Genomic DNA, 27,662 nt, shown 5'->3' on the forward strand with positions numbered 1-27,662 from the left:
CTCACAGAGTCCCTTCTTAGCCTAGGGTGCCAAGTCACACCAACAGCCTGTCATTCTTGACTTTAAACACAGTCAGTTGTTTTGTTTCTGAAGGCTACGCGGGAGGCCCTGGGAAGGTGTCCGACCTCTGCCAGGAAAACAGAGGAGATCCAAGACACTGTGTCCTCAACTCCCTCACCACACACAGCGACCCAAGTTCCCTCGCAGGTGCCCTGCCAGACATGAGGTCTCCCGGCTCTCTCCTTTCAATGTCTTGGGTCTTTTTTCATCTCCTCTTGACTTGAGAACAGACTTCTTTTTCAATCTAGCTCCACGTCTTCACTTGGGCCCTTTCAAATTCCCAGTAAAGGAATGGTTTCCCTCCTTCTCCACCAAGACCGGAACGGAGACACCCTCACGTGGGCACAACCTCAGGGGCACGTGGTCCCGAGCAGACGGCTGCTGCTCCTGTGCACAGAAAGACCGGAGGGAAGAAGGGAGATAGGGACAAGGGAAGGGAGTTGGGAGCATTGAGACTGGCAGGAAAGAACTTTCTAGACCGAGCCCCTTCTCTATTCTGGAGATGACATCCTAGCTTCTGCCAGGGTGCATTTAATGGTCCTCTACACGCTTCCAGGATGGTAGGTTTGTCAGCGCCTCGGCAAAGGCTCTTCCTCATATCTCAATAAACCATCTCTTTGCAATCCTTTCCATGGGATTCATGTTTTTCCTCACCCCAGTGGACTCTTGACCCTACCCTCGTCCACGCCATGAGGACACAGGACGTCTCTGGGCGTTGGCAATAAAAACAAGGCACCGAGGCATACGAAGGCGCCGAGGAATCTTGAAAACACAGGCAAAGTGAAAGAAGCCAGTCACAACAGACAAACGCTACATAATGATTCCATTAATGTGAAATGTCTACAGGAGGCAAGTCCAGAGAGACAGAAAATAGAACATGGGTGCCACGGGCCGGGAGGAGGGTGAAGGCCAATGCGTGCAGGATTTCTTTTGGGGGGAATGAAAGTGATTTCAAGTTGCTTGTGGGGATGGATACACAGTTCTGTGAATATACCCCAAACCACTGAATGGTGCGCTTGGAATAGATGAATGGTGTGGTCCGTGAATTACATCTCAATAAAGCCACTGCAGAGAAAGCTACTCACAGTGAGGGTAAGGAGGTAAAGGATGAAATCGACGTAGGGGGAAATGCACAATGAGACTTCGGAAATCAGGAGATAAAGAGAAGGTGTTTTTGTTTTGTTTTGTTTTTTAAGAGAAAGGGGAAAATATGCTCTTATAAAAAACAGAGCTTTTCGCCCAATGCCAGAGACAAGTGCTGTCTGTAAAGTATGTTCTGGAAACTGCAGGAACCAGCAGGAAGGGGAAAAAAATAAGCTGGATCAATGCAGCAAAAGTGGGAACCAGACAAAGGGCCAGGGGAGCAACGGAATCAGGTGCCCCAAAGCGAGTTGTCAGAACATTAGGAAATGGAGTGAAAGAGACAGGTGGGAATAAAGCATCAGGAAAAAACAATTTTGTAAGAATTTTGAGTTTTGAGGGGCGCCTGGGTGGCTCGGTGGTTTGGGCTGCTGCCTTTGGCTCGGGTCATGATCTCGGGGTCCTGGGATCGAGCACCGCATCGGGCTCCCTGTTCCGCAGGAAGCCTGCTTCCCTCTCTCTCTCTCTCTCTCTCTCTGCCTGCCTCTCTGCCTACTTGTGATCTCTGTCTGTCAAATAAATAAATAAAATCTTAAAAAAAAAAAAAGAATTTTGAATTTTGAAATAAAAATTAAGTTAAATGGGACAAGAGAGCTTGCTTTCCTTCTCCTGGCTGTTTGTTTGTTTGTTTGTTTGTTTGTTTTAATACCACTCTCCCACTCCCGCCCACCAACCCACTAACACGCACACACCTCTCCCATTCAGAATCTGACCACCAGACCCTCCCTGTCCTCCAGGGAGCCTATGGACATGCCAATGGACCAGCCCAGGGAGCAAAGGCCTTGGGACCACCCTGTGGGTCGGCAGTGGCGAAGGCCTGCGTGATCTTTCCCTAACACCTGGCTCTCGAGCAACGGCGTCCCCAGTCCTCACCCCAGGGTCATTCACGGATCCAGGAGGAACCATGTTCACAAAGTGGCCAAGGACGGTCCCTTGATGCCAGGCTAGTCGGCCGCTTGCGAGAGTGCACGTTCTTAGAGCTTTTCCCTCCACTTCCGTCCCATCAAACATCTGGCCCCGGGCACTAGACCACCCGCCAGGAAATCGTGGGCTCTTTTTTGTTTGTTTAAAGCTATGCCACACCGGCCGGGGACAAACTCTTTAAACATGGGCTCCCTTTCTATTCTGCATTCACTCAGCAATTTTTTTCCTGGGTTGCCCAGGGTGACGGACATCTACCACATCCACCTGCTGTTACGATTCCCATCTTACAACTCCAACTCACACGGCGAAATCAACAGTCTCACATCCCAAGGTGGGGCGCTGGGTTGGATCAAGATGAGAACACCCCAGTCACCAGCCCCAAGTCTTACCCTTGTTGGTCTGGCACGCTGCGAGTGCCTCATGAGGAAGGACATAAAGCTGTAAGAGGTCATAGATGAGTCTACTCACACCTTTTCAAATGTTACTACACATGTTCTGTTGTGACACAGGAGAAGCTGGGAAGAGTTAAGTTCCTTTTTTAAAATTTTATAGATTTAATTTATTTCTTTGTGCATGAGCAAGCATGAGCAGGGGAGGGGCTGCCTGGCCAGAGGGACAGACAGCAAACTCCCTACTGAGCAGGGAGCCGGATGCGGGACTCGATCCCACGACGCTGGGATCATGACCTGAGCCAAAAGCAGATACTTAAACAACTGAGCCACCCAGGCACCATAAGACGGGTTAAGTTTCATAAACGAAAACAAACAACCCAAAACAAAAGCCCACAGCTTTTTCTGATTCCAAATACTATATACCTCCTCTAAAACATTCCGTCTTCAAATAAAACACATACGCCCACAGCCCTCTCCAAAAAAATGTCATACTTTTCAAAAAATTCTTTAAGTTGTGTAAATTTAAACAAGTCCTTCAGTTGTAGACATTTACTGTTAAAAAAGAAGAATCTGACAGAAAGCAGAATCCCCTGGCCATGGAAGACTTTCTCGAGAGAGAGTCTGGGAAGCACAGGGATGGAGAAAGATGCCTTCCCCTGCGATTTGGTTCAGTCTCCAAAGCAGAACTGGAGTGACTTCATGCCAAGGATGGGGAGAGCCTCGTTCATGTGTGTTCAGATCTGGGCATGGCAGCTCCTTCGGGGACTAAATGTGACCCTGACCTTGGAAAGACAATTTACATCTCCAGATATGCACGAGATCAGACCCTCCAAGGAATAGATGAAAAGTAGACATTCGACCCCTGGGAAAAGTCTTCAAAAATAACCACCAGCATTGCACTCCTCTTCCACCCACCTTCCAACCAGCCAAGAGGTGAGTCCAAGAAAGTCCAAGAACAACATAATTAAAGAAATAATTTTTTGTAGATTTCGTATTCTACCACCAGGAAGCATTTCTCCCAGTGCCTAATGGCTTATAGCCTGAGGCTAAGCCCTGTTTAAAGAGAACTGTGTTGAACCAGTCAGTCTGACCATCCCCTTTTCAAAGACTTTATCAGGGAAAGGTAGTTTGCACTCACCTGGGCCAACAGGTTCAGGACACAAGGAGAGCAGCTGGGGAACTGAGAGCACGCCAGGGCCCGGACACTGGTGAGTCCATCCACAGGGTCAGTCTCAGCGCATTTTCAGGGCAGGGAGCCAGGAAAGAGAGCGTCCAGGGGCGAGTCGAGTCGCTGTTGGGTTTCTAGGGATGCCTATGTCCAGTGGTAGACACTGCCCACACCTCTCAGAAGATGCCAGGTCAGTCTCCTGGTGGGCAGGGGGGCTGCAGGATGGCGTTGAAGGCAGGCAGGACGCAGTTGGGGTACGCGGCTGGGCTGGACGAGGAGGCGCAGAGTTCGCGCAGCAAGGGTGTGGCTAGCAGAGGAGCAGAGAGGGCTGCTGGGGGGTGAGGTGGGAGGGAAACAAAACAGAGCGGCTGTTGCTGGCAGCCCCACCCACACCTCCAGCCCCGGGAGTTCTCCAGCCTTCAGCTGTGCTCCAGACCCAAGGTGATTTCTAGAACGCTCGTTGGCGGAAATGGAGAAGAGCGCGTACGTCAAGCTTAAAACGTGTGATTGGACATCAAAGAGGGAACAGGATGAAAACATGTCCTGCCCAGAGGAAATGCTGGTCAGTGACAGGATCAACCGCAGCCTGGTTAGCCAGGAGGACAACATCCTTGGATCGGCTGTTGATGACAAGAAGGTCCCAGCAAAGGCCCAGGTATTTCTGCAGGTGAGTGAAAAACACAGAGCAGAGGATGAACAGGAGATGTAAGGTTTCCGTTGACCAGCTGACCGGAGTGAGCATCAGACCCTGTGAAAGCAATATGGAGAATTAGCAAAAGCTGACTCGGCATCAACAGTCTCAAAAGTAGGAGAGTATTCTGCCACTTTTTAAAAATTTTTTTTAAATTTTATTTATTTATTTGACTGACAGAGGTCACAAGTAGGCAGAGAGAGGCAGGCAGAGAGAGGGGAGGAAGCAGGCTCCCTGTTGTGCAGAGAGCCCAATGTGGGGCTCGATCCCAGGACCCCAAGACCATGACCCGAGCCGGAGGCCGGGGCTTAACCCACTGAGCCACCCAGGTACCCCAAGGATTTTGTCATTAAAAGCCATCATGCTGGATCACCTGGGTGGCTCAGTCCTTTAAGCATATGCGTTTGGCTCAGGGCATAATCCTAAGAGTCCTGGGTTTGAGCCCCGCCTCAGGCTCCTTGCTCAGCAGGAAGCCTGCTTCTCCTTCTCCCTCTGTGGCTCCTCCTGCTTGTGCTCGCACTGCTCTCTCTCTCTCCCCTTATCAAATAAATAAATAAATAAATAAATAAAATTAATAAAAGCCATCATGTTTATTAATTAGTAACTATAAGCCTTCAAAACTATTCTAGGTTGGGCACCTGGGTGGCTCAGTGGGTTAAGGCCTCTGCCTTTGGCTTGGGTCATGTCCCAGGATCCTGGGATCAAGCCCCGCATTGGGCTCTCTGTGCAGCGGGAAGCCTGCTTCCCACCCCCCATGCCTGTCTCTCTGCCTACTTGTGATTTCCGTCTGTCAAATTAAAAAAAACAAACAAAAAAAAAAACAGGCTGCCATCCTGCTGTGTGCTGCGCGCTGTTAATTGACCATGTATTCTCATAAGACTTTCAGGATCAAGCGATTCCTGGCCAAGAAACAAAAGCAGAATCGTCCCATTCCCCAGTGGATTCGGATGAAAACTGGTAATAAAATCAGGTACAACTCCAAGAGGAGGCACTGGAGGAGAACCAAGCTGGGTCTCTAAGGCGTCCCACATCACGCGATGACATACCTAATTGGCACCACGTATTTAATTAAGCTACTTGAGGATCATGTGTTCTATTCCATCACCCTGTAAACACCTTTCTGCCTGGCCAATAGATACCATTTATCAGCGAAAAATTTTTCTGTTACTATAGCTCTGCACTAGTGGGTTGGTTTGGTAATAAACGTGAGGCCTTTGAGCTGTTAAACAAAACAAAACAAACAAAAAAAAACAAACAAAACTCTATTCTAGGTCAACAGCAGGACCCCTGGTCCCACCACAGTCCAGACCCCAAACATAAGTACTGTAGCTGGTGGCCAGGTCCAAGATGACTGAATCTCCATTTCAACCCCTTCAGATCATGCACATCTTTCTGTAATTATGCACGCACACATTTGTGGAAAGAAACATCTAAGGCATCTTAAATGAGGAAAAAAATAAAAGATTGGGGATGTGGGCAATAAGTTTGCTCAACCCCCACCAGTTCTCATAGAAATACAGATTATGATAGGCAGCGAGATACTACATTTTGGCAAAACAGAGTGGTAAACATTCAAAATTATCCACAGCCACAGTGGAGAAATAGATTCTGTCTTATGTGCTGGTGCTATACTCATAACACTTTTTGGGGATGGCAATTTGGCGGTGTCTATCCTTATGAAATGGCCATGCCTTTCATCCAACAATTCATTTCCCCGTGTCTCCCAGTTTCTATCTGTTCTAGAGCATCAGTCAAGTGTATGCACAAAAAAAGCAAAGAATATTTCTTATAGCAGTGTTTAAAATGTTTTTAAAAAGGAAACAAACGTAAATAGCCATCACTAGGCAGATTGGTTACAGTTTGGAATATCCATGGAATATAATGGAGCAGTAAAAAGAGAATGAAGTGAATTTACATGGAAAGACCTCAAAGATATACGGTTCCCTGAAAGCCGCTGGTGGGGAAGTCTACAGAAAGCATGACATCATCTATGCAATACATACAGAAGACTATACATTTCTCTATGTAAATACAGTCATACAAATGCAAACAAGAAAGTCTGGACAGATTTATACCAAATTGATCACAGTGATGACTTCTGAGCAAAGAATAGGTTGGGAATTGGGGAGTTAAGAGGATTGTTTTTTTTTTTTTAACCTGTATAGAAGTTTCCTTTACAATGAGAATATATTCATGTATTACTTGTGCAAGTAAAAATGAATTTTATTTTTTAAAAGTTTTATTTATCCATTTGTGAAAGAAAGAAAGAGAAAGCACAAGCAGGGGGAGCAGCAGGCAGAGGGAGAAGCAGGCTTTCCCCTTGAGCAAGGAGCCCAATGTGGTACTCGATCCCAGGACCCTGGAATCATGACCCAAGCTGAACGCAGATGCTTAAACAACTGAACCATCCAGGCATCCCTACTTGTGCAAGTAAAAATGAATTTTAAAAGAATGGGAAAGAAACAAAAGAGCATCTGTCTTCATGAGGCAAATAAAAAGTTGACCACTGAGAAGGATGGTGCTTCTTCCCAAGCAACTAACCAAGAGGGTCTCCATTTTCTCCCTCATGCCCTGTATCTCCAGAGTGGACTGGATGTTTGACACACGGGTCCCACATATCTCCATGAGCTGGGAAGCCCCAGTAATTTATTCTGAAGCACTGTAATCCCACAGATGGCACTCCCACCCCCTCAGAATGAGTCATACACAGGCCTAAGGATGGCTGTGGGAACCTCACTGGGAGGAGCCTCACTTTGATAGAACTATCTATAGCTCCCACCTGAACGTCAGATCATTTTTCTTGACCCTCCTCTAGGGAAGTCTCATCACATAAGGAATCCAAAGGACCTCACCTCACACTACTCAAGCTTCAGGACTCCAAGGCATCTGTGATTTTAAAACAGACGCTGGAACGGCTTGCATTTACGGAATTGGCATTTGAAATGGATGGTGCACATCTCTCCGGCCTAAGAACTGACAGACACGGAAAGCAACTCTGGGTCAGACTGAAAAACAAACAAACAAGAAAGCAGCAATAAAAACAACTTAAAACAAGCAATAATAATTAAAAAAAGAAAACCTAAAACGAGGACGGATACTGGAAATTTAAAAAATACTACAGATAGTCCCAAACTCAACGATGGTCCAACTTATGATTTTTCTACTGTATGATGTTGCAAAACTGCAACCATTCAGTAGAAACTGTGCTTGGGATTTTGATGTTGGACCTTGTCCCTGGCCAGCGATGTGTGGTCGGTCCAGCGTCCTTGGACGCTGGGCAGTGAGCCACAGCCCAGGCAACCAGCGATCACAACCTGACAACCTTCTCTACCCATCACCATTCTGTCACTTTCAGAGCCGTCCTGAACACATGATGCGAGACAGTCAACCCCTGATGATCAAATAGGCTTTGTGCATGGTGACTGACCCACCTTCCAGAGGATCCCATCCTCTGGGATGTGTTGTGGGCATGGTTACAGCAGGCCAGGCTATGTAAGCTGTGATGCCTGGTGGACCAGATGTGGGAAATGCATTGTCCCCAGACACTGGTTTTGACCTCTGATGGGTTTATGAGGTCTCAGCCTCAACGTAAGTTGAGGAAGACCGGCACAAGGCAGGCCAGTGAGTATCATTCTCTCCCCAATAATTTCACCTTTATTCTTCACGCTTTTACTTTTCTTTTTTTCACATGAGAGGCTCAATTGGTAAAGCATGAATGAACCCTTCGTCCTCAGAAAACATTTGGCATAAAATCTTAACCACACAAGCTCTTATTTTCTTTAGAGAGGAACAAAACAATATTTTTCATCTCGACCCACCTAATGCGAACGTTTAAAAAACATTTTGCTGGCAAAAGATTACAAATACAGATGCACTAGGCCAAAGAGCCTCACATTACCTTCCTCGCTGATTTCATGAAACGTGACTTCATCTGGAGGTTCATAGTAAAGGACTAAGTATACTACAAATGGTATCAGAGTCTTCCCTATTAAAACTCTAATGAGGTGGCTCAGTGGGTTAAGCCTCTGCCTTTAGGCTCAGGTCATGATCCCAGGGTCCTGGGATGGAGCCCCACATCGGGCTCTCTGCTCAGCAGGGAGCCTGCTTCCCCCTCTCTCTCTCTGCCTGCCTCTCTGCCTACTTGTGATCTCTGTCAAATAAATAAATAAAATCGTTTTAAAAAAAAAGAATTTAAAACTCTAATGAGAAAATATAATCACATGTTGAATCTGAAGTCCTGCTGTAACAACTGGAAAATTCTTCTTCTGTATCTATAATCTATTTACTGTAACCCACTATTTTTTGGTTCTCAGTAAGCTAAATAAAATCCAATTAAAATTGTTGTTTCAGTGGTTAAATTGAGGCTGTGTGTCTATATACATATGTATGTAGAGTGATAAACAGCATCTTACATATTTCTCTGTTTGAAATTTTTCATAATAAAAATTTAGAAAAACTTCTGTTGTTACTTTCAAAATCTCTTTCAGATCACCCTTGACCAGCACTTTGCTCAGACCCTCACTTGCTTATGGGGGATGACCATGCAGCTGGTTTCTCAGACTTTCTCTGACCCCAGTTTCCAGGCCGGCCTCGACAGAGAGGCCACGTGACTCTTCTCCCACGAGCTTTCATCCCTGTCTTCTCTCTTTGCCACTTGCCACAAAGAGCCAGAACTCTTCTGCTTGATTTTCAAGGTTCTCAGCCTCCACGCCCCCCAACCCTGCCCCCCTCAGTAATGAGGCTGCTTTTCTGACCAGCTCTGTGTCTTCCCCGCTGCACCTCTGCCTGTGGGGCCCTGCCCCCGGACCCTTCCTCCAGCTCAACTTGAGCCGGGCAAGTCCCGTCCTTGGCCTTCCTCCCCAGTCCTCCCCTGTCATTAGCACTTGAGGTCTGAACTGTAAACATCCAGAAAGAGTACACACTGGCTGCTTGGAGGCAAATTTAGCATTTCCATTAGCAATAAAATTACCACCTCGGTGATTGCCTCTCAGTCACTTAAAAACCAGGAGATGAAATGAATGAGCACCGACTAACAGATGCTGGTAGGTAAATTATTCATCAATTTCAGTGACAGGATAACTCTAAAGGTAAACAAAAGTAGGGGTGCCTGGGTGGCGTAGGCCCTTAGGCCTCCCACTCTTGATTTCAGCTCAGGTCATGACCCCAGGGTCGTGAGATCAAGCCCCACAGTGGGGCCCATATAGGGCTCCACGCTCAGGGAAAAGCCTGCCTGAGAGTCTCTCTCCCTCTGCCCCTCCCCCCACTCTTTCTCTAAAATAAATAGATCTTTTTTTAAAAAAGTAAACAAAAGTAAATTCACTAAAATTATGTGACCATGTGTGTGTTCAACACAGATTCGGTGACCATCTACCATATGCAGACATCTTTCTACGTACTTTGGATAAACCAACCAAGAAAACATATGAGCCCTCATAGAGCACAGGTTCTGGAAGTAAACATAACTAAGGTACAAAATAAATAAGCATGTTAGATGGTATATTGGAAGATGACAAATGCTATGAAAAGAAAACACTGGGAAGGTCACAGGGGATTTGAGAGTGTAAGGCAAGGAATGTTCTAGAGGGGCGAAGTGTTGCCATTTGAAATAGCATTAAGAGCATGGAGAGTGTGTCTGTTCAAGCTGCTATGACAGAATGTTGCAGACTGGGTGGCTTCTAAGTAACAGAAGTTTCTCACAGGTCTGGAGGCTGGGAAGTCCAGGATAAAGTCATTGGCAGATTCCGTGTGTGGTGAGAGCACGCTTTCATGTTCTTGGATGGCCATCTTCTCTCTGTGTCCCCACATGGTAGGAATCGTGGGAAGACCTCTAAGGGCACTAATCCCACTCCTGAGGACGTCACCCTCATGATCTGATCACCTCGCAAAGACCCCACCTCCACATTCTAGGGATCCAACATAGGGATTCTGGGGGAGACACAAAATGCAGAATATCACAGACAAGGAGGCTTTGTTGACAAAATGACATTTGCAAAGAGACTTGAAGAAGGCGAGGCAGCTGGCTGTGCAGGTATCTGGGCAAACAGCATTCCAGGCAGGTTGCAGAGGGAAGCTACACAGGACTGAGTCTCATGAGTCTCATCTCTCAGCGTGGGCACTCAGTACCCCACACACAACACCACGTTCCCTAACTGACCTTCTTTCCTTCCCTTTCTCTTTAGTGCTGACTGTCCAGCTCCAACACTACCTTCTGCACTGCGTGTGACATATTTCCAGTGCACATTAAGTCAGGAACACACAGATAATCCTAAACTCTCCAACTCCCATTCAATTATGATAGCACAGACTTCAGAGAAGGCTCTCAGAACACATCTGCTAGCCAGTCATGAGTTGAAGACCTCCTACATCACCAGCATCTTCACTGCTATTTTGAAACCCTTCTCTTCAGCTGATTTCATGTTATGTCCTTTGGCAGACTGTAACTAGAACACAGGACACGATAAAGGAATAAAAGAAAGAGCCCACTCCAAACCACCGACAGAAACAGGCCAGAGGGAGAGGACAGAGGGAGGAGGGAGGCAGAGGGAGAGGACAGAGGGAGGCAGGAGGCAGAAGAGATGGGAGAGGACAGAGGGAGGCAGGAGGCAGAAGAGATGGAAGAAGGAGGGAAAGTGCAGGACCTTTCAGAGCAGTGGTGTGGCTGGACCACCCACGGGAACCAGGAACCCAGCATCAGTGAGCTGGGTCTCACTCTTCCCCGTATCCAGGAGGCCTCAGAGCCTAGGGACAACCTGGCTTAATAGGAAGTCTCCACTAAGAGAAAGGAATGAGGTATACCAAGGAGCTACAGTCCCTACATTTCCACTTAAAAGCACAAGTTATGAATGGTGTATATCTTCACATGGAAGTCGTTATGGAAAGTGGAAGATGAAAACAGTGAAGAGATGACAATTAGGATTTCATCCTAGCCACTGATTATCATCCAGCTAGACACACACTTAACTGACTGAGCCACCCAGGCGCCCCAAGCTAGACATACATGTAAAAAAAACAAAACAAGGGGTGCCTGGGTGGCTCAGTGGGCTAAGCCGCTGCCTTCAGCTCAGGTCATGATCTCGGGGTCCTGGGATCGAGTCCCGCGTCGGGCTCTCTGTCCGGTGGGGAGCCTGCTTCCCTCTCTCTCTCTCTGCCTGCCTCTCCATCTACTTGTGATCTCTCTCTGTCAAGTGAATAAATAAAATCTTAAAAAAATAAAAAAAACAAAAACAACAACAACAACAAAAAACTACAAGAAAAATTACCGAACTAGAAAACACCTTGTTGCCTTAATTCGATGGAGTTTTTTCTTAGCCAGGACAGAAGGAAATAGTGATTTTCCTAACTAATAGAAGAACAAGCACCTTTCTCTTCAGGACTGACAGCTCTTGACACAAACTAAAGCGGGCAGGCAATTTATTTTTTCACCTTGCCCTGACATTTTTGTCATCTTCTGCAGAACATAATCATTTCTGGTCAACACCAGCCAGAAGCACAGGGGCTCCTCCCACCCCCTGCGTGGCCCTGTGCCACATGCTGGGACCACAGTGGTGAAAAGACAGCTGTGATCTCTGCCCTCAGGAAGCATATTGTCCTGGAAGGGACACAGGTATCAAATAAGTACATAAGTCAATTCACCAATACACATTTAAATTACAGTTATAGTAAGTATTCAGAGTGAAGTTTAGAGGGACTTAGTCCAGATAGTGGGGGTAGAGGGGACCCAGTGGGGGCAGGCTTGCTTAAGGAGGGGATGATTAGGCTGAGACTTGAGGTGAAGCAGCCTTTAGCCAGGACATAAGGGACTTAGTGCTTTCAAAGAACTGAAAGGTATTTGTGGCTGCAGATAATTAGAATGAAAAAGGATTGCATTATTTCTCCAGAGAAACAGAACCAATAGGATGTATATGTATATATACAAAGGCTGTGTATAACCTCTAAGAAATATGTTCATGTTTACAAAGGCAGGCAAGTCCTAAGATGTGCCCATGAGTTGGCAAGTTGGAGACCCAAGAGAGCCAGCAGCATACCCCAGTCTCACCTCTAGCAGACTCGACACCCAGGATGAGTAGATGTTGTAGTTTGAGTCCAAAGACAGGAGAAAATCTGATGTCCCATTCTAAAAGCTGTCAGGCAGGAGGAAGTCTCCCTGCTCTAGGGAGGTCAGCCTGTTGTTCTATTCAAACTGTGAACTGATTAGATTAGGTCCACCACACCAGGGAGGGCAAGCAATCTGTCTTGAACAATTCAGTGTTAATCTCATCCAAAACACTCTCACAGAAACACCCAGAATAATGTTTCACCAAATATCTGGACACCCGGTGGCCCAGTTAAGTTGACACATTAAACTAAGCATCCTAGGCATGGTGAGAAATGAGGTTCCAATATTAGACATAGAGCAGATGCATGGAAGATATGCAGGAGCCCTGTCAACAATGTCAAGAATTCAACTTTGTGAAACATAATGGTCTACAGTTACCAGCTCTTCAAAAAAGGCCAGAAATTTTAATTCCACAAAACATAAAAGCCATTCTCTCAGAATAAAGAAGGCTCCTTTAAAATAGATATTTAGGCTTCTGAAAACCTCCCCCAAGCATCCTCTTTTTCCTCATTTGGTGGCAAACCTAAGACACTTGTGTCATTGTCTGTCCCGTCTGCATGTGCCCAGACTAAGACATGAGGGAAGCCCAAACTGTGAGATGTGGGGAGAACACCTTGGAAGAGGATTTAGAAAGCACATCAGAGAAGGCAAAATGGGAGAGGATAAAACCTTAATTGGGGTGGGCAGAATGGCAGAGCAAGGAGGAAAAACAACAGTAGAATAAATGAGAATAAAAAAAAATAGAGGGGCAACTGGGTGGCTCAGTTGGTTAAGTGACAGGACCCTTGGTTCTGGCTCAGGTCATGATCTCAGGGTTGTGAGATCCAGCCCCCCATCAGGGTCCGTGCTCACGGTGGAGCCTGCTTGAGACCATCTCTCTTCCTCTTCCCTGGCCCGTCCCCCTAAAATAAATAAGTAAATCTTTAAAAAAAAAGAAAAGAAAAGAAAGAAAGAAAGAAAGAAGAATGATCCTTCCACCTTTCCACTGCAATCAGATAGTCAATCAGATAATTAATCTCATCCCTGCCTTTGTAGAGAAGGGATTTTCATGAGTGAAAGGAGGAAGTTGTGCGCCCCTAGTGGCCAGGAGGAAGATTAGCATGAAAGCCAAAAACCAGAGCAGGGTCAGCTAACTATGGCCCATGGGCTAAATCTGTTCTACTACTACCTCTTTTTGTACAACACATGGACCCTCTTATTTTTTTTAACCTTTAAAAAATGTTTTTAATCAAAAGAAGTCTACTATTTTGTGACATGTGAAAATTATTTGAAATTCAAATTTTGATGTCCATAAATAGTTTTGCTGGATTATAGTCACCCTTTACACGCTGCCTGTGGCTGCTTTCATGTGACTTGACGGAGTTGAATAGTAGTAAAAGAGATTGTGCGTTCCACGGGGCCTAACATATTTACCATCCTGCCTGCAATTGGTCTGAATGTTTCTGTGCCTTCAAAATTTACTTGTTGAAACCTAACATCCAATGAGATGATATGAGGTAGCAGGGTCTTTGCCAGGTGATGAGGTCATGAGGGCGGGGCCTTCGTGCCTGGGGTTCCTGTCCTTATAAAGGAAGCCCCACAGAGCTCCCTCCCCCACTTCTGCCATGTGAGGTTATATCTAGAAGGCACTGTCTAGGAACTGAGTCCCCGCCAAACACTGAATCTGCCATACCTTGACCTTGGACTTCCCAGTCACCTGTAGGAAATAAACGTCGTGGGGCACCTGGGTGACTCAGTTAACTGTCCAACGCCTGATTTTGGCTCAGTCATGATCTTATGGGTTGTGGGATCGAGTCCCATGTCAGGCTCTCCACTGAATGCAGAGTCTGCTTGAGATTTTCTCTCTCTCTCTCTTTGCTCCCTCTGCCCCCTCCCCGCTTTCTCTCTCTCTCTCTCTTTCTCTCTAAATATACATAAATAAATCTTAAGAAACAAAGAAATGTCCGTTGTTTACAAGCCACCCAGTCTGTGGCATTTTGTTCTTACAGCCTGAACAGGTAAGACATAGCACTTTACAGAAAAAAAAATTGCCAGCCCCGGAACCGGAAGCTGGAGGAAAGGGGAGAGGCAAAGTGGGAACCTGGGAGGCCACAACCTGGCGGGGCTATAGGAGGTGACCCCTCCCACCTACATGCCGGAGGGAGATCCTCGCAGGAACTTCTCGGCCCAGGACGTATGTAGCCTCAAGGATTCCTGGTGTCACTCAGAGGCCCGCGGAGGGACAAAGACTAGTGGATACTCGGGAGCATGTCAGCCCGTTACAGACAGATCTGCATTTAGCTTCTTGTTAGTCTTTCTCTCTCTCTTTTTAAAAAGATTTTATTTATTTATTGGACAGACAGAGATCACAAGTAGGCAGAGAGGGCAGGGGGAAGCAGGCTCCATGCCAAGCAGAGAGCCCGATGCGGGGCTCGATCCCAGGACCCTGAGATCATAACCTGAGCCCAAGGCAGAGGCTTAACCCACTGAGCCACCCAGGTGCCCCCTTGTTCTCTTTAGAACCTGTGTGTTTTTATATTAACTTGGAAAATTGTTCCTTTACATGAAAATGGACTCTCCTCCAGAGCCTGACTTTCCTCCCCAGCCCTCGGTACTGACTGCTGGGGCAGAGTGACATTGTCCTCCAATGCGGGCTCATTCTGTTGCTTCTGGAATGGCAAGCACAAGGCTCACGCGGCACGGTCTGAGCACATCGAGGAGGGGAGGCGATCCCACCAGAGGTGCCCTGAAACAAAGGAAACAAATAACTTCAAAACCACATCAGGCAACCTGGACCTGTTACAGGGCAGATGGAGCTCTGAATTGTTTGATTCTATCAGCAGAACAGAGGAAGGAAATGCTGTAAAAGGAGATTATGTGATTTTCCCCAGGTCTCATTATGCAACCTTCCTGCGCCGAACTTTAAATATCAGCAGCCCCTTTCATGGCGATGAATGGGATCCAGCCGGCAGTTGCTGTGCAGGGAAGTGGCTCCATTAAGACGACCACGGAGAGGCAGAGGCTGAGATGAATAGTGGATCCCTGCAGGAACCTTTAGCTGGGTGAAAAATCGGGCTCTGAAACACAGCTGCGTGTCTCAGGAAGGGATGGGTGTCTTTGAAAAAGCTATGCGCCCCATATAAACATTAATTACAGGGACCTTTTCGAAAGACAGCCATTGTAATGAATAAAAGTCTTCTGCATTCTTTGCCCTCGACGGGAAAATGATTGGCAACTAGTTATTGTACAAAGAAGAAAAAATCCTGGAAGTTGGGAAATCTCCTCCAAACAAAATCTGGCAATCATTCTTTATAATGTGAGGCTCTCAATGCAAGATTTTCAAAAGGAGGTTGAATCATTCAGCCCCAAACCCTGCTAAATGATAATAATTAAAAAAAAAAAAAAGTGCTTTGCTCTTGTTTTCTAGTCAACAATCATCCAGGTAGGATGATATGGACGAGCGAGAGGTCTGTTCTTGTGTCTCCTTTGCATGGATGTCCTTCCACACGCATCCTGAAGTGTTGAGGTTCCACAAGACCCTCAGAGCACCAGAGGCCACATCCAACCAGCAACTGACTGAGCAGTCTGGGGACATCTGAAATTTAATTACCTCCCCCTTCGCCTGCCAGCCTTGACGACTCTGTGAATCGCACCCACATCCGTCTACACACCCGGACAGAACTTAGGGTGTGTCCCCAGATCTTCTATTCTCATTGTCCGGCCCCCATTCTTGGAAGACTTAAAAAGAATGATATAGAGAGGCATAAGGAAGACCATACCTTTGCCCTGCGTACATCTTTCACGGACTTCCCATCGCCCTTAGAATAAAATTCAAACTCTGTTCCTAAGCCTACAAAGCCTGTGTGATCTGACCTGGTGATTTCTCAAGCCTTTTCCCCATCATTCTGTCCTCAGTCATGATGTTCCAGCAACTTCAGTGCTGATCAGTCTCTGAATACTTTTGCTTCTTCCCACTCTGAGCATCTGTGTTTTCTCTTGTCCATGCACTCACCCGACACACGTCAGGGGCTGCCACGTTGGATAGAGAACCCACTCCCAATCTCCTTTTTCCTTTTCATTATCAGGGCTTGAGGCTGAGCTGACTGTTTCTATTGGAGTTCCATAAAGCCCCAAAATAGCACCCTTCCTTTCTGTCCAAGTTCTGAGCCCTTGAGAAATCCAATGAAGACGCCAGCAGATGGAGAGAAAAGAATACCCCATGTATCAGTGACAGGATCGGTCTCGGAGAAGTGGCTGACAGTCTCTGCAAACAAGTGGCTTCCTCGTACCAGCCCTGAGTTCGAGTACACTGTCCACCCAGTCACAGGCTGCGCTGTGTCCTGGCAGACCTCCCCCTGGGGGTCCTGGTTGGGGGGGGGGGGCGCTGCACCGTCTGCAGGCAGGCCGGCCCTCCGAGGAGAGAGGAGGCCATCGGGACTCTGCAATCCCAGTTTCTCTTTCCAAATCGAAGTAATCCTGCTTCCTCTAGGAGCAGACATGGCAGACAGAGACCAGAAGTATTATGCTGGCAGAACTCCCTCTACATGGAAGGAAACACCAGGAGTTAAGAAACATTCCCCACTGTGCTCCCCACCCCCTAAATTCTCCTTTAGAATGCCTGGAGCTCCCCTCCTGTGGGCTGGGCGAGGAGACTTCACCTGGCTCTCCTGGTGCCCTCCACTTCCCTGCATTGACTTGGCCTTTTGCCCTGTAACAATCTATTTACTTGCCCACTGTCCCCATCTACCCGTGACCTTCCCGAGGGCAGAGACCAGGCAGAAGAAAGAACGGAGGGGAGAAGTGTGAGAAATGAGTGGGAGGTGTCTTCCCTGTGCTACGCCACAGGTTAGGGATTGATGCACGTTGCGGATGGACTCCCGGTTAGGACAGACTTGGAACGAAGCGAGAGCCCGCCTGCGGGACCACAGCAGGCTGGCTGGTGCAGGGGGAGGCCCATTCTCAGGGAGCTCTGTCCCCCTCTGTCCCGGCCTCAGCTAGCAGGTATGAAAGGAAAGGAAAGTCTGTGCTCCTCGCACAGGGTTTTGGGGCACTATTTTTATTTAACAATCGGAAGACAGAAAAATTGTCTGCCAGACACGGACTGCCCGCGACCCTGAGGTTAAACAGCTCAATCCATGTCACAATGGCTTGGGCTTCCCCGTCGACAGCACAGACCCTCAAACGTTAGGTTGATCTTGGTTTAAAGCCAAGGCAGCTGCGTTCGGAGCCCCTCTCCTCCGACGATTTTAAAGCAGCCCCCAGATACGGGGTCGAGCACAGACGCGGGGCTGATCGCGAAGCTGGCGTGACAGAGAGAGGCGAAATCACCGCTGCTGAAATCAACCATCTGACTCTCACCGCCTCACCCCGGCAATCCCCTTCCTTGCAAAGGGCAGTGGTTAAGCATGAAATACTGCAGAGAACAAGGGAGAATGTGCTTGCATGTAGGGCAAGCAGCCCACAGCAGAGGTCTAACCCACCAGATCGAGGACACCGAGAAATGGAGTTCTTAATATGTAAGTGTCACAACCCAGATGGCACAAGCACTGTTTCCAGGATGAGCCGCCCTGCTCCGGCTCCCACCCCAGGCCCTGGCAGCCAGGGGACTTGTCAGGGAGCCGGTGCTGTTCATGGCTCCCCGAGAAAGCCCAAAGACTCCTGTGGAGCGAGGTCCATGCACAGAGATCTGCGCACAGAGCCACGCCTGTAGATTTCTACAGTGACGCCTTCAAGGGCCATGGCCACCCCGCTAGATCCCACGGCCAGCTTCTGATCACGCAGTGTCCTTTACCGACTTCTCCGTGTTTCTGTTAACCTCTTCCAAGGATACGGAACTGTCCACCTGAGGAGGGACAGCTGCCCAGCGGGACTCCCCCGAGTCCACGCCCTGCACAGGCACGACAGCCTCTAAGACAGTATTAAGATGGTGAGTGCATTTTGCCAGGAAAGACAGGGCGGGCGATGCTGTTCATCTGAGGTCTCTGTGTGTCCAGCCACAGAATGAAGCTTTCTAGAGGAGCGCGTTCTCCACCTGAGTCTCACAGGAGAGATCGGTGAACTTGGAGGCATGAGTTTGGGGGTGGCGGGTGGATGGCATTCGGAGGGGACAGCAGAGAAGCCACAGATGCGGTGAAACTATGAGTAACCATGGTGTGAATGGTGAGAGGCGGGGAGGCACAGTGGGGCACCGCTCCCGAGCTCAGCCTGTGCCCCGCGGGCAGTGGGAAGTGATGGGGTCCCACGGCCTCGTAGCCGGATGAGTCTGGGGCTGATTGGAAAGGCGGATCTGCAGGAACCAGGACAGATGGCCAGGATGCAGGCTGGAAGGAAAGCCGCCACTGTGGCCCCGGCACGGGGGAAGCCTGGCCAGGTGAGGGGTTTAGGCTGATTCGTGAATGTTCTAGTGGCCGAGGGAGATGAAAGGTGTCTTTGGGGGAGAGTGAGGACCCGCGCAGGAACCGGACCCCAGTGGGCAGACGGCTACTTCCATCGTGTCCGTTAACGTTCTCGAAAGTCAAATGTGCCGCAGGTGAGTTTCAAGAGAGAAGACCCCCTTCTGGGTATAGACACAAAAGCGTGGAAAACAGGGACTGGAGAAGATCCTTTTTTGTCCGCGCAGGTTCGTAGCAGCGCTGTTCACAACAGCCACGAGGTGGAAACAGCCCGGTCGCCCGCTGAGGGATGCACGGAGGAACCAAACTCGATCCCTATGTAGGAAGGAACACGCCACAGCCTTACGGAGACAGGACGGGCTGACACGCGCTGGAGCGCGGAGCAGCACGGAGGAGGACTCGGTGGTCGCCGGAAGAAGCCAGTCCCGAAAGGGCAGATACTGTGTGATCCCGCTTACAAGGGGCACCTAGAGCCGCCGAAACCACAGAGGCAGAAAGGACATCGAAGGCTGGCAGGGCTGGGATGGGAAATGGGGAGTTACCGCTGGACGGGGCCAGAGTTTCAGTTTAGGAACATTCCAGAGAAGGACAGTGGTGACGGCTCCTCATCAGCGTGGAGGTCCTTAAGGCCATTGGACTATATTCTTAAAAATGGTTAAAAGGGTCAGTTTCATGTTATATATATTTTATCACATTCTTAAAAAAAAAAGAGAGAGAGAGAGAGAGAGAAGGCAAGGTACCTGGGTGGCTCAGTTGGTTAAGTGTCCGCCTTCGGCTCCGTCATGATTCTGGGGTCCTGGGACGGAGCCCTGCACCAGGCTCCCTGCTCAGCAGGGAATCTGCTTCTCCCTCTCCCTCCCCCCACTCATGCTCTTTCTCACGCACTCTCTCTCTCTCAAATAAAAATAAATAAAATCCTTAAAAAATAAATAAATAAAAAGTAATAAAATAAAAAAGAGAAATCAAAAATGATTTAACATTCACTGAGCACCTAATACATATCAGCCCTGCCCTGAGTGCTATAAAGGCTTCAGTGTATTTAATCCCAAACAGTATCCCCTGGGTTCTGTGTAAGGTCGCCGGCAGCCACCTGGTCACATGCCAGAGTCGTCACCCACCACCTCCCCGCCCACCCCCTCACCCCGCCATGCTGGGCTTCAGCCCCGGCTCTCTCCGGAAAGAGAGAACACAGCATTCTCTATGCTCCTGTCCCCAGCCAGTGATCGAATCCGCTGCCCCAACCGACCAGTACTTCATGAGAGGAGGCCCCCATCTCACGGCCGGCTCAGCCTGCCAGTCTCTGCCCTCCACTGCCTCCCGGCCCAGATGTCACCATGCTCTTGGAGAAAGGGGACCTGAATGCCCCCGAAACAGCACTCTTGTGACCAGCATCACGTGCGTGGTGAGGATGAGGAAAGATGAACACAGCCTCCTCACGAGCCTCCTCACGAGCTTCCTCAGGTCTTCATGAGACAGCCGGCCGTCTGAGGACCTCCTGGGCCTCCTGATAGCCTTGGCGAAACCCGAAAGTTAAGACAGAGACTCAGAGCTCTTCTCAACACAGCATCCTGGGAGCCGTGGTCAGATGAGGGACGGCACTCTGCTGTCCCTTGGCTTTTGTTTTAGCTTTTCCCCAAAAGGTCCCATCCAGGCAACTGAGACGCTATACCCAGCCGGCTTCCCAGGCAGGGCACTGAGCAAATATATCTCTGCATCCTAAGAAGGCACAAAGCTGCAAGATGAGCTCAGCCCTCATCCCATCGCCTCTCTCCAGAGCCTGCCCCCCAGTGCACATCTCCTCTTCCTCTCTGCCTGCCAACACGAAGCCAAGCAGAACAGAAGGACTTGTCTATGCTGTTCCCTTCCCAATCTCTGCCTCCCGTCACAGAGGCCTACACGGGTCTGCGTCACCATCTGGTCTGCGCTTCTTTCTTTGCTGGTGGGGTGACATGGACCTAAGCCGCTGGCACTGCCCTGCTCCCACCGGTGTTAAACAGAGGGGGCAGGGGGACAAGGGATGGTGGACTATTGCCGAATGGGAACAGAGTTTCAGTTTAGGAAGATTCTGGAGAAGGCTTGGGTTGGGAGACCTGTTCTGTCCTCTGTGGACACTAACCCTCTTGTTCCCATGCACACGCGGGTGTGCACCCTTGTGTGTATAACAAAGAGGAAGACCCACTTTTAGATTCCAGGCCTCCTGAATCGTGGAGAAAAGCAGCCCCTTGACAGCCACCTGCCTCACGCCAGAGTGCAGGCTACTGGGGACTGCGGGGCTGCAGGAGGGCTGGGCCAAGAGTCACAGGGGTGGCCCTACCCTGGGAGCTTGCACAAGCAGCCTCTAAACCAGGTCTGCGGGCTGAGTGTCCTTTGTTCCTAGGGGCCTCTGGGGTCCCTGTTAAGCCAGAGCTGTGACTGCTCCCTCTTAGAGAAGACAGAAGGTGACTACATTTCATCTAAATGAGCCACCTGCCTCGCACCTTAAAACCGTGACTGACCCTATGGGTCACTGCTTCTTCCCTTGGCAAGTCCTTCAGGACCCTGGCTCCCGTGGCTCTCCCTTCCTATAGAATCTAGAATCCCAAGATCCCCAGGCTTAGGAAGAACCTGGAGCCAAGTGTGAAGACCCTGCCCCATGCTCCTGCCTCCAGGCAGTGGGGGCTTGCGTTCAAGGCCAAGTTGCAAAGATGTGCTGGGAAGTAGTTTCCACCAGTGCTGTGGGATGGGGCTGGGGACGGGAGTTGTTTCATTCGTCGCGGGCTGGAAACAAACGGGCAGCCCGACCTGTTCTCATTGCACCTGTGGCTTTAACAAGCATCTCGGACTGTAATCACCCTTTGCCAGTTGGACCGGTCCAGGAAACGGATGACTTCCCCTAGAGCTGTGGTGACTGCCAGCCTGGGTTCTTGGGACTATCCTTGAACGTCTTGGTCTGGCTTTCAATGCACTTGACTTGTGACGTGAGTCACAGTGCAATTAGAACAAAAGTGGCTGAGGCAGAAGGATGAAGAGAAAAGCCAGAACTATGTAGGGAGCACAAGGCAAGGAAACATTGATGTCAGTGGCCCGACTCCAAAAACATCAACCCAGACCTCAATTGACAACACTTTGGGTCTAGTAGAGAGGCGATTACGCGCCTTACAGAATGTGATTATTTCATTTTGCCACCAATCACCAAAAAAAAAAAAAAGCACCCAAGCTTCCTTTTGGTCGCTTCTCTAGTGAATTTCAAATATTACCAAATTGTCTGAAATCCAATTTATATACATACTTTTTTGGACGCCTCTATGCAAGATATTCTTGGATTCTGAAGCTAGCTGCCTACGCTTGGAAAACACCAAATGCTTTTGTAATTCTAGATAATAATAAGTACTCACTTGGCAAGAAAGAACATGAAGTATAAACACCAGCTCATCAAAGGACTTCAAACGTCTTAAAAATACAATCCAGGAGCCAAACGTGATAACAAACCCGACCCATAAGACTGGTCTTCAGAGGCGAGGCGGGGTCTCCGGGCAGTAAGCCACGTTGGCCGTGCTCCTGGTGCTTCCTCCTTTGTAACTGGACGGGCTGGAGAGGTGGGGTTGGCTTCCTGATCGCCCCCAGAGCTCACCAGGGCTCCCCACGGCAGCAGTGAAGCCAGGCTAAGGTGTGCGTGCCCAGGAGGAGGTGCATAGGGGCAGGCTTCTCACAGGCTCGTCTTCCTGCTGACCTTCTCTCCCGCATCTGGCCCACAGCTGGACGTGCCCAGAGCCAAAGTGCAAAGCATGTAAAATGCATCTTCAGTCTGACCACCTGGGGTTCTGTCATTCCTTTCCTTCGCCAGGCAGTCCCCAGCCCAGGCTTGTGTTCTCCTCCAGCTTAGGCTTTAAGCAAACTACCATGGCCCTTCACCAAAACATTAAGTGGCTAAACTTCGGCTGCTGGAACTTTCTGAGCAGCATCTGTATTCTCGAGAAAACCTCCAGGAAGGGGCGATGGCGAACTTTGTGTACCAACTTGACCAGGCCAAGGGATGCCCAGGTAGCTGGAAAACATGAATTTCTGGGTGGTCTGGGAGGGTGTTTCCAGAAGAGATTAGCGTTCGAATCAGTAGACTGAGGAAAGAAGACTGGCCCTCCTGAGGGTGGGTGGGTGTCCTCTGCTCCTCTGAGGGCCTGAGGAGAATAAAAAGGCAAGAGGGAACATGATTTGCTCAGTGCTTGAACTGGGACGTCCATCTTCTTCTGCCCAGGGACACTGACACTCCTGGTTCTTCGTTCCTTAGCCTTGGGCCGGGACATGCCTCCTGCCCCCGCTGGCTCCTGGGGCTCTCGGCTTGGACTGAGACTTTCACCATTGGCCGTCCTGGTTCTCAGGCCTTTGGGTTTGAGCCTGCAGCTCAAAGACAGCAGCTGATGAGACTTCCTAGCCTCCATCGTTGCCAACAAATCTCCTTGTGTCTGTCTGTCTATCTACCTATCTCCTATTGTTTCTCCGGAGAAGTCTTAAACAGAAAGGTATAGGGTCTACCTGGAATTTCAGATGGCAGGAGGAAGAAGAGTTTCCTCCAAGTGTGAGGCAGGGCGAGGCACGATGCAGAGAAACCCCTAAACCCCTAAGGCTCACTGAGGTGCTGTCACCTGTGAGCCACACACAAAAGCAGGCCAGGTACCGTGGGGTAGACCAGTTGTCCAGGAGAAACCACTGCACAGTGTCACAGGCCTTTCTCCTTAACTACCTCAGATGATCTCCTTAGCCAGGGAACAGGGGTGACCCAGCTGCCATGGGCTGTGTCTGGGGTGGCCCCAGTAGTGCTCTGTGCTGGGGGATGGGGGCTCTGACTCCCAGAAGAGAAGACCTTCCCGACAAAGGAGCTTCACACACAGGGCTGAGGGAAGTATCTGGAAACAGAAAATGGCATTGCCGAGAGTCAGACCGGCCCCAGGTGTGTTCCCTACTCATCACCCCAGGAGAAAAGCATGCAGCAATTCTGGGCTTGTGTCATTTAAACACACAGGAAGGACGGCTTGCTGGTGACCTCATTCCTGTTGTTGCCCGGAGAACCAGTTACACCTGCTCACCGCCCACAGCCTGCTGATGCTGGGCTCAGACGCCAGGCCCAGGAAAAGCCTCCAGGAGACCCAGAGCCTGGGCAGACATGCCTCCCTTCCCAGCTGCATCAGAGGCTTCGAAATATTTCTTCTTGGGTAGAGAAATAATGCAGGAAGAATAAGACTTTCTGTGCTCATCAAAAAATAGATGACCCATGACTCCCAACTGGTAGGAACAGTCGCTTTCCTACATTCCTCTGGCATCGCCCAACAAAGTCATTCGCAAAGGTGTGGGCCCCACAGGTTAGCACGCTGGAGCCCGGACCACACCACAAGGGTAGTCCCGCCTCACAACAGCCTTTGGTCACCAGACAGTCGCTGGCTTCCAGCTGCCCTGCCCATCGCGGAGGCTGCGTACCGTCCTGGGCAAGGAGGCAGCTAGACGCTGTTAGCAGCCAACACGGCCTGTCCGAGCGGCGCTGGAGAAGCCACCTGTGTCTGTCACAGCATGGAACATTAAGGGAATCTGAATTTAGTCTGTTCCTTTGGTTCATTGTTTGCTGTTGTTGGTTTTTTCTCCAGACAGGTTTCTTCTTCCATCATCGGTACTGATGTTTCTACGTTCCTTCGTTCCTTTTCTTATTTCTGCATGTCTGCTGTTCCAGCCTTCTGTTCCTCTCTCTCTCCGAGTCTCAGAGTGTGGTGAATCCTGCAGGATATACTTACTCTTTACCTGATTGCTTTTATGTCTCCCCTTCTGAGATACGGTTTCAGGTTGGGGGTGGGGTGGGGGCGGGGAGGGCGTGAGGCCACAGCCACTTTTCAGTGCCGGGTGACTTGGCACGGACAACACAGCAGAGAGCTGCTGTGGGCTTCTGCACAGACTCTGTTGGCAAAGCTGCAGCCTGCCTTCTCTTTGTGTGAAATATCCCGGTCCAGTTTTCATCCCACGTTGTTAAGAACATTTCTAGGGACGCCTGGGTGGCTCAGTCCGTTAAGCATCTGCCCTCGGCTCAGGTCACGATCTCAAGGTCCTGGGATGGAGCCTTGCACTGGGGAGGGAGGGCCCCACCTTCCCCGCTCAACCGGGAATCTGCTTCTTCCTCTCCCTCTGCCCCCAACCCCCCCACCCCTAGTGCACTCGCTCTCTCTTAAATAAATACATAAAATCTTAAAAAATTTGGTCATTCCTCCAAATTTTGTGGAGCTCTGGAAAAAGGGCTAACCTCCCAAGAGCCTTGGGGGTGAGTGAGAGCTTTTACCCTCAGGCGATTTCCCTGTTGGCGTTCTGTAGCCGGCTCCGTTGACTTGAGAGTGTTCCTGAGAATTCTAGAGATCTTACTGATCAACCTTCCTTTCCACATCCTGGTTTAGGGGTGTGGGGGAGGGGCAGGTGGCGTCAGGAGCTCCTGGTATGGTATGGGCAGCAAGGGACAGAGCAGGATACGAGGCTGCGGGGTCACCTCGTGGTTCCAAAACCCCAGGGCCACCAGGCAACACCTTCACCACCCTTCAGTCCTAGAGATGAACTTCCTCTTGGCCTCAACCACAGCCAGCGAAACAGAGACCTGCTTTCAACTCCGCTGACATCTGAGAGAAAGAAATCCTTTCATTTCTGTCAGAGGCCTCCACCCTCAAAACTCGTCGGCCTTCTCACACTCAGCCCACAAAGATGACTTCACTGGCTGTCACCTCAGCAAGACCTCGTAAAGGTCCCACACTCTCTGTTCCTTCAACAGGTGTGCGGGACTCTATCTTCCCCCACCAAAGAATCTTCCCAAGGCAGGAACTAGCAATTTCAGCATTTCGGGCTAGGAATATGAAAAATGTCCTTTTCAAAGTGAAAAATGAGGGGAGAGTGTAGTTTGCAAAGCCGCCTCCACGTGGCCTGATGTCCTCCATACGGGACACAGACACCGGGGTCACCCTGCCTCTGCAGCCAGAGAGATGCCCTCGGGGTGGGGATGGGAGAGGGGAGAAGCATGCTGGAGCATTTCCTCAGGAATTATCAGCTGATAACTTTGTACCGTCTTTTAATACCATTATTTGGGGGCACCTGGGTGGTTCAGTTGATTAAGCGTCCGTCAGCCATGACTGCAGCTCAGGTCCTGATCTCAGGGTCATGAGATCGAGCCCTGCAGGCAGGTCCCACGATGGGTGCGGAATCTGCTTGCGATTCTCTCTCTCCCTCTCCCGCATCAGGTTCCCCTTCTTGGGGCACGATTGCAAATTCCCTCACATTCACACAGTGTATGACGTGGCCACGGGTGCAGAGAAACCAAGAAAGAGTCTGTCAAATGGAGCAAGAAATCAGGGCACCAGAGCCAAGTGCTGCCGTAAGCCTAGAGCGGGAGAAGCAACACGGCGGGAGTCGGAGCCATACTTGGCAGACCCAGCACTCGTCTGCCAGGGATGTTAGGAAATCCTCACCCGAGCCCGGGGCACAGCCGCTCCTGTGACAACAGGACTTCCTCCACCGGGCTGAGCCAGGAGGCATGAGGCTCTTCACGCATGGTGTGTGGGGCCCTGGAGCTGGCATGGAGGGACCTAGGGCTGGGCGTCGGCTTGGCCAGGGCGCAGGGCACCCCACTGCACTCTGCCACTCCATCTCTGGCTTAGGTAGTAAGTTGCATGGGAAACGTAGGAGCACCTGTGTTGTAAGAATGTTTGTTTCGAGAAGTGGTCACAGGTCTGGAGACACGCAGAGTCTCCACTTTCAAAAGCAGCTCTCGGAACAGACTTAGCAGAGCAGGTCCAGCCCCACCTGATGGGTAGAAATGGCTCCAATTAGTGTGTCCATATGGTCCCCCCCCCCCCCCACCAACCTGTTTCAGACCCTGAAGACTCAGACCCTGTCTAATTCACAGGGAAATCCATTTATCTCCAGGAGACTCTCCCTGTCCCTCCTGACCCCAAGAAGCCAACACTGTCTGAGCAGAGAAAACCCAGAAGTCTAAAATGTCTTTGCTTCTGGGGACCCCCAGGGGGCCAGGTGGGTAAAGCGTCTGCCTTCAGCTCAGGTCGTGATCCCGGGTTCCTGGGATCGAGCCCCACATTGGGCTCCCCTGTCAATGCGGAGCCTGCTTCTCTCTCCTGCTCTGCTCCTCTCCCCTGCTCCCTCTCTCTCCTGCTCTTTTTTCTCTCCCCCAGGTAAGTAAATAAAATCTTAAAAAAAATAAAAAGTCTTCGCTTCTGACGGGCACACAGCATTCCTGCTGGAGATGGGTCGTAGTCTTCCCACCACCCAGCCAGAGCGGCGCCCAAGTTGCTTGAGTTCCCAGAGGTCGAGTAAGCCACTCCCTAGGGACTGCGTCTAGCCCGGAGTGCCCCAGACATGTGTTCTCGGGGGTACCGTTGCACAGGTCTGCCATTATGAGAGACCACAAACCGGTGGCTGAAAACAGCAGAAATGTATTCTCTCACAGTTTCGGAAGACAAAAATGCACCAGCAAGGTGTGGGCAGAGCTGGTGTTTGTGGGCGCTCAGAGGCAGAATCGGTCCAGGCCTCTCTCCTTTGCTGGCGCTGGCGGCCGGTACTCCGGTAGCTGTGCCGTTCCGGTCCCTGCCTCCCTCCTCACACAGCCTTCTGTGTTTCTCCTTCTCTTCTCTCTCTTATGAGGACACGTGTCATTGGATTTAGGGCCCACCTGCTCATTCCAGAATGTTCTCATCTTGAGATCCTTGGCTTAATGATGTCTGCAAAGACACTTTTTCCAAATAAGGTGATATTCTCAGGTCTGGTGGACATCTCCTTTAGGGGAACGCCACTGGACTCAGGTGTCTTTGCTCAC

The 27,662-nt window shown here is 49.8% G+C and overlaps 1 protein-coding gene across 1 annotated transcript; it reads left to right on the forward strand.

The window, feature by feature from the left end:
- The first annotated feature begins 5,205 nt into the window (after nucleotides 1–5,205).
- On the forward strand, nucleotides 5,206–5,593 carry LOC132020865 (large ribosomal subunit protein eL39-like). Its single transcript, XM_059404989.1, has one exon. It carries the CDS (start codon nucleotides 5,239–5,241, stop codon nucleotides 5,392–5,394), a length of 156 nt encoding a protein of 51 aa, XP_059260972.1. The 5' UTR covers nucleotides 5,206–5,238; the 3' UTR covers nucleotides 5,395–5,593.
- The last annotated feature ends 22,069 nt before the right edge of the window (nucleotides 5,594–27,662 follow it).

The sequence above is a fragment of the Mustela nigripes genome, chromosome 6, assembly GCF_022355385.1.
Source record: "Mustela nigripes isolate SB6536 chromosome 6, MUSNIG.SB6536, whole genome shotgun sequence".
Classification (NCBI taxonomy): domain Eukaryota; kingdom Metazoa; phylum Chordata; class Mammalia; order Carnivora; family Mustelidae; genus Mustela; species Mustela nigripes.

Excerpts from the sequence above, each read along its gene's own strand:
- LOC132020865 (XM_059404989.1), top strand. The coding sequence starts at position 5,239 with ATGTATTCTCATAAGACTTTCAGGATCAAGCGATTCCTGGCCAAGAAA.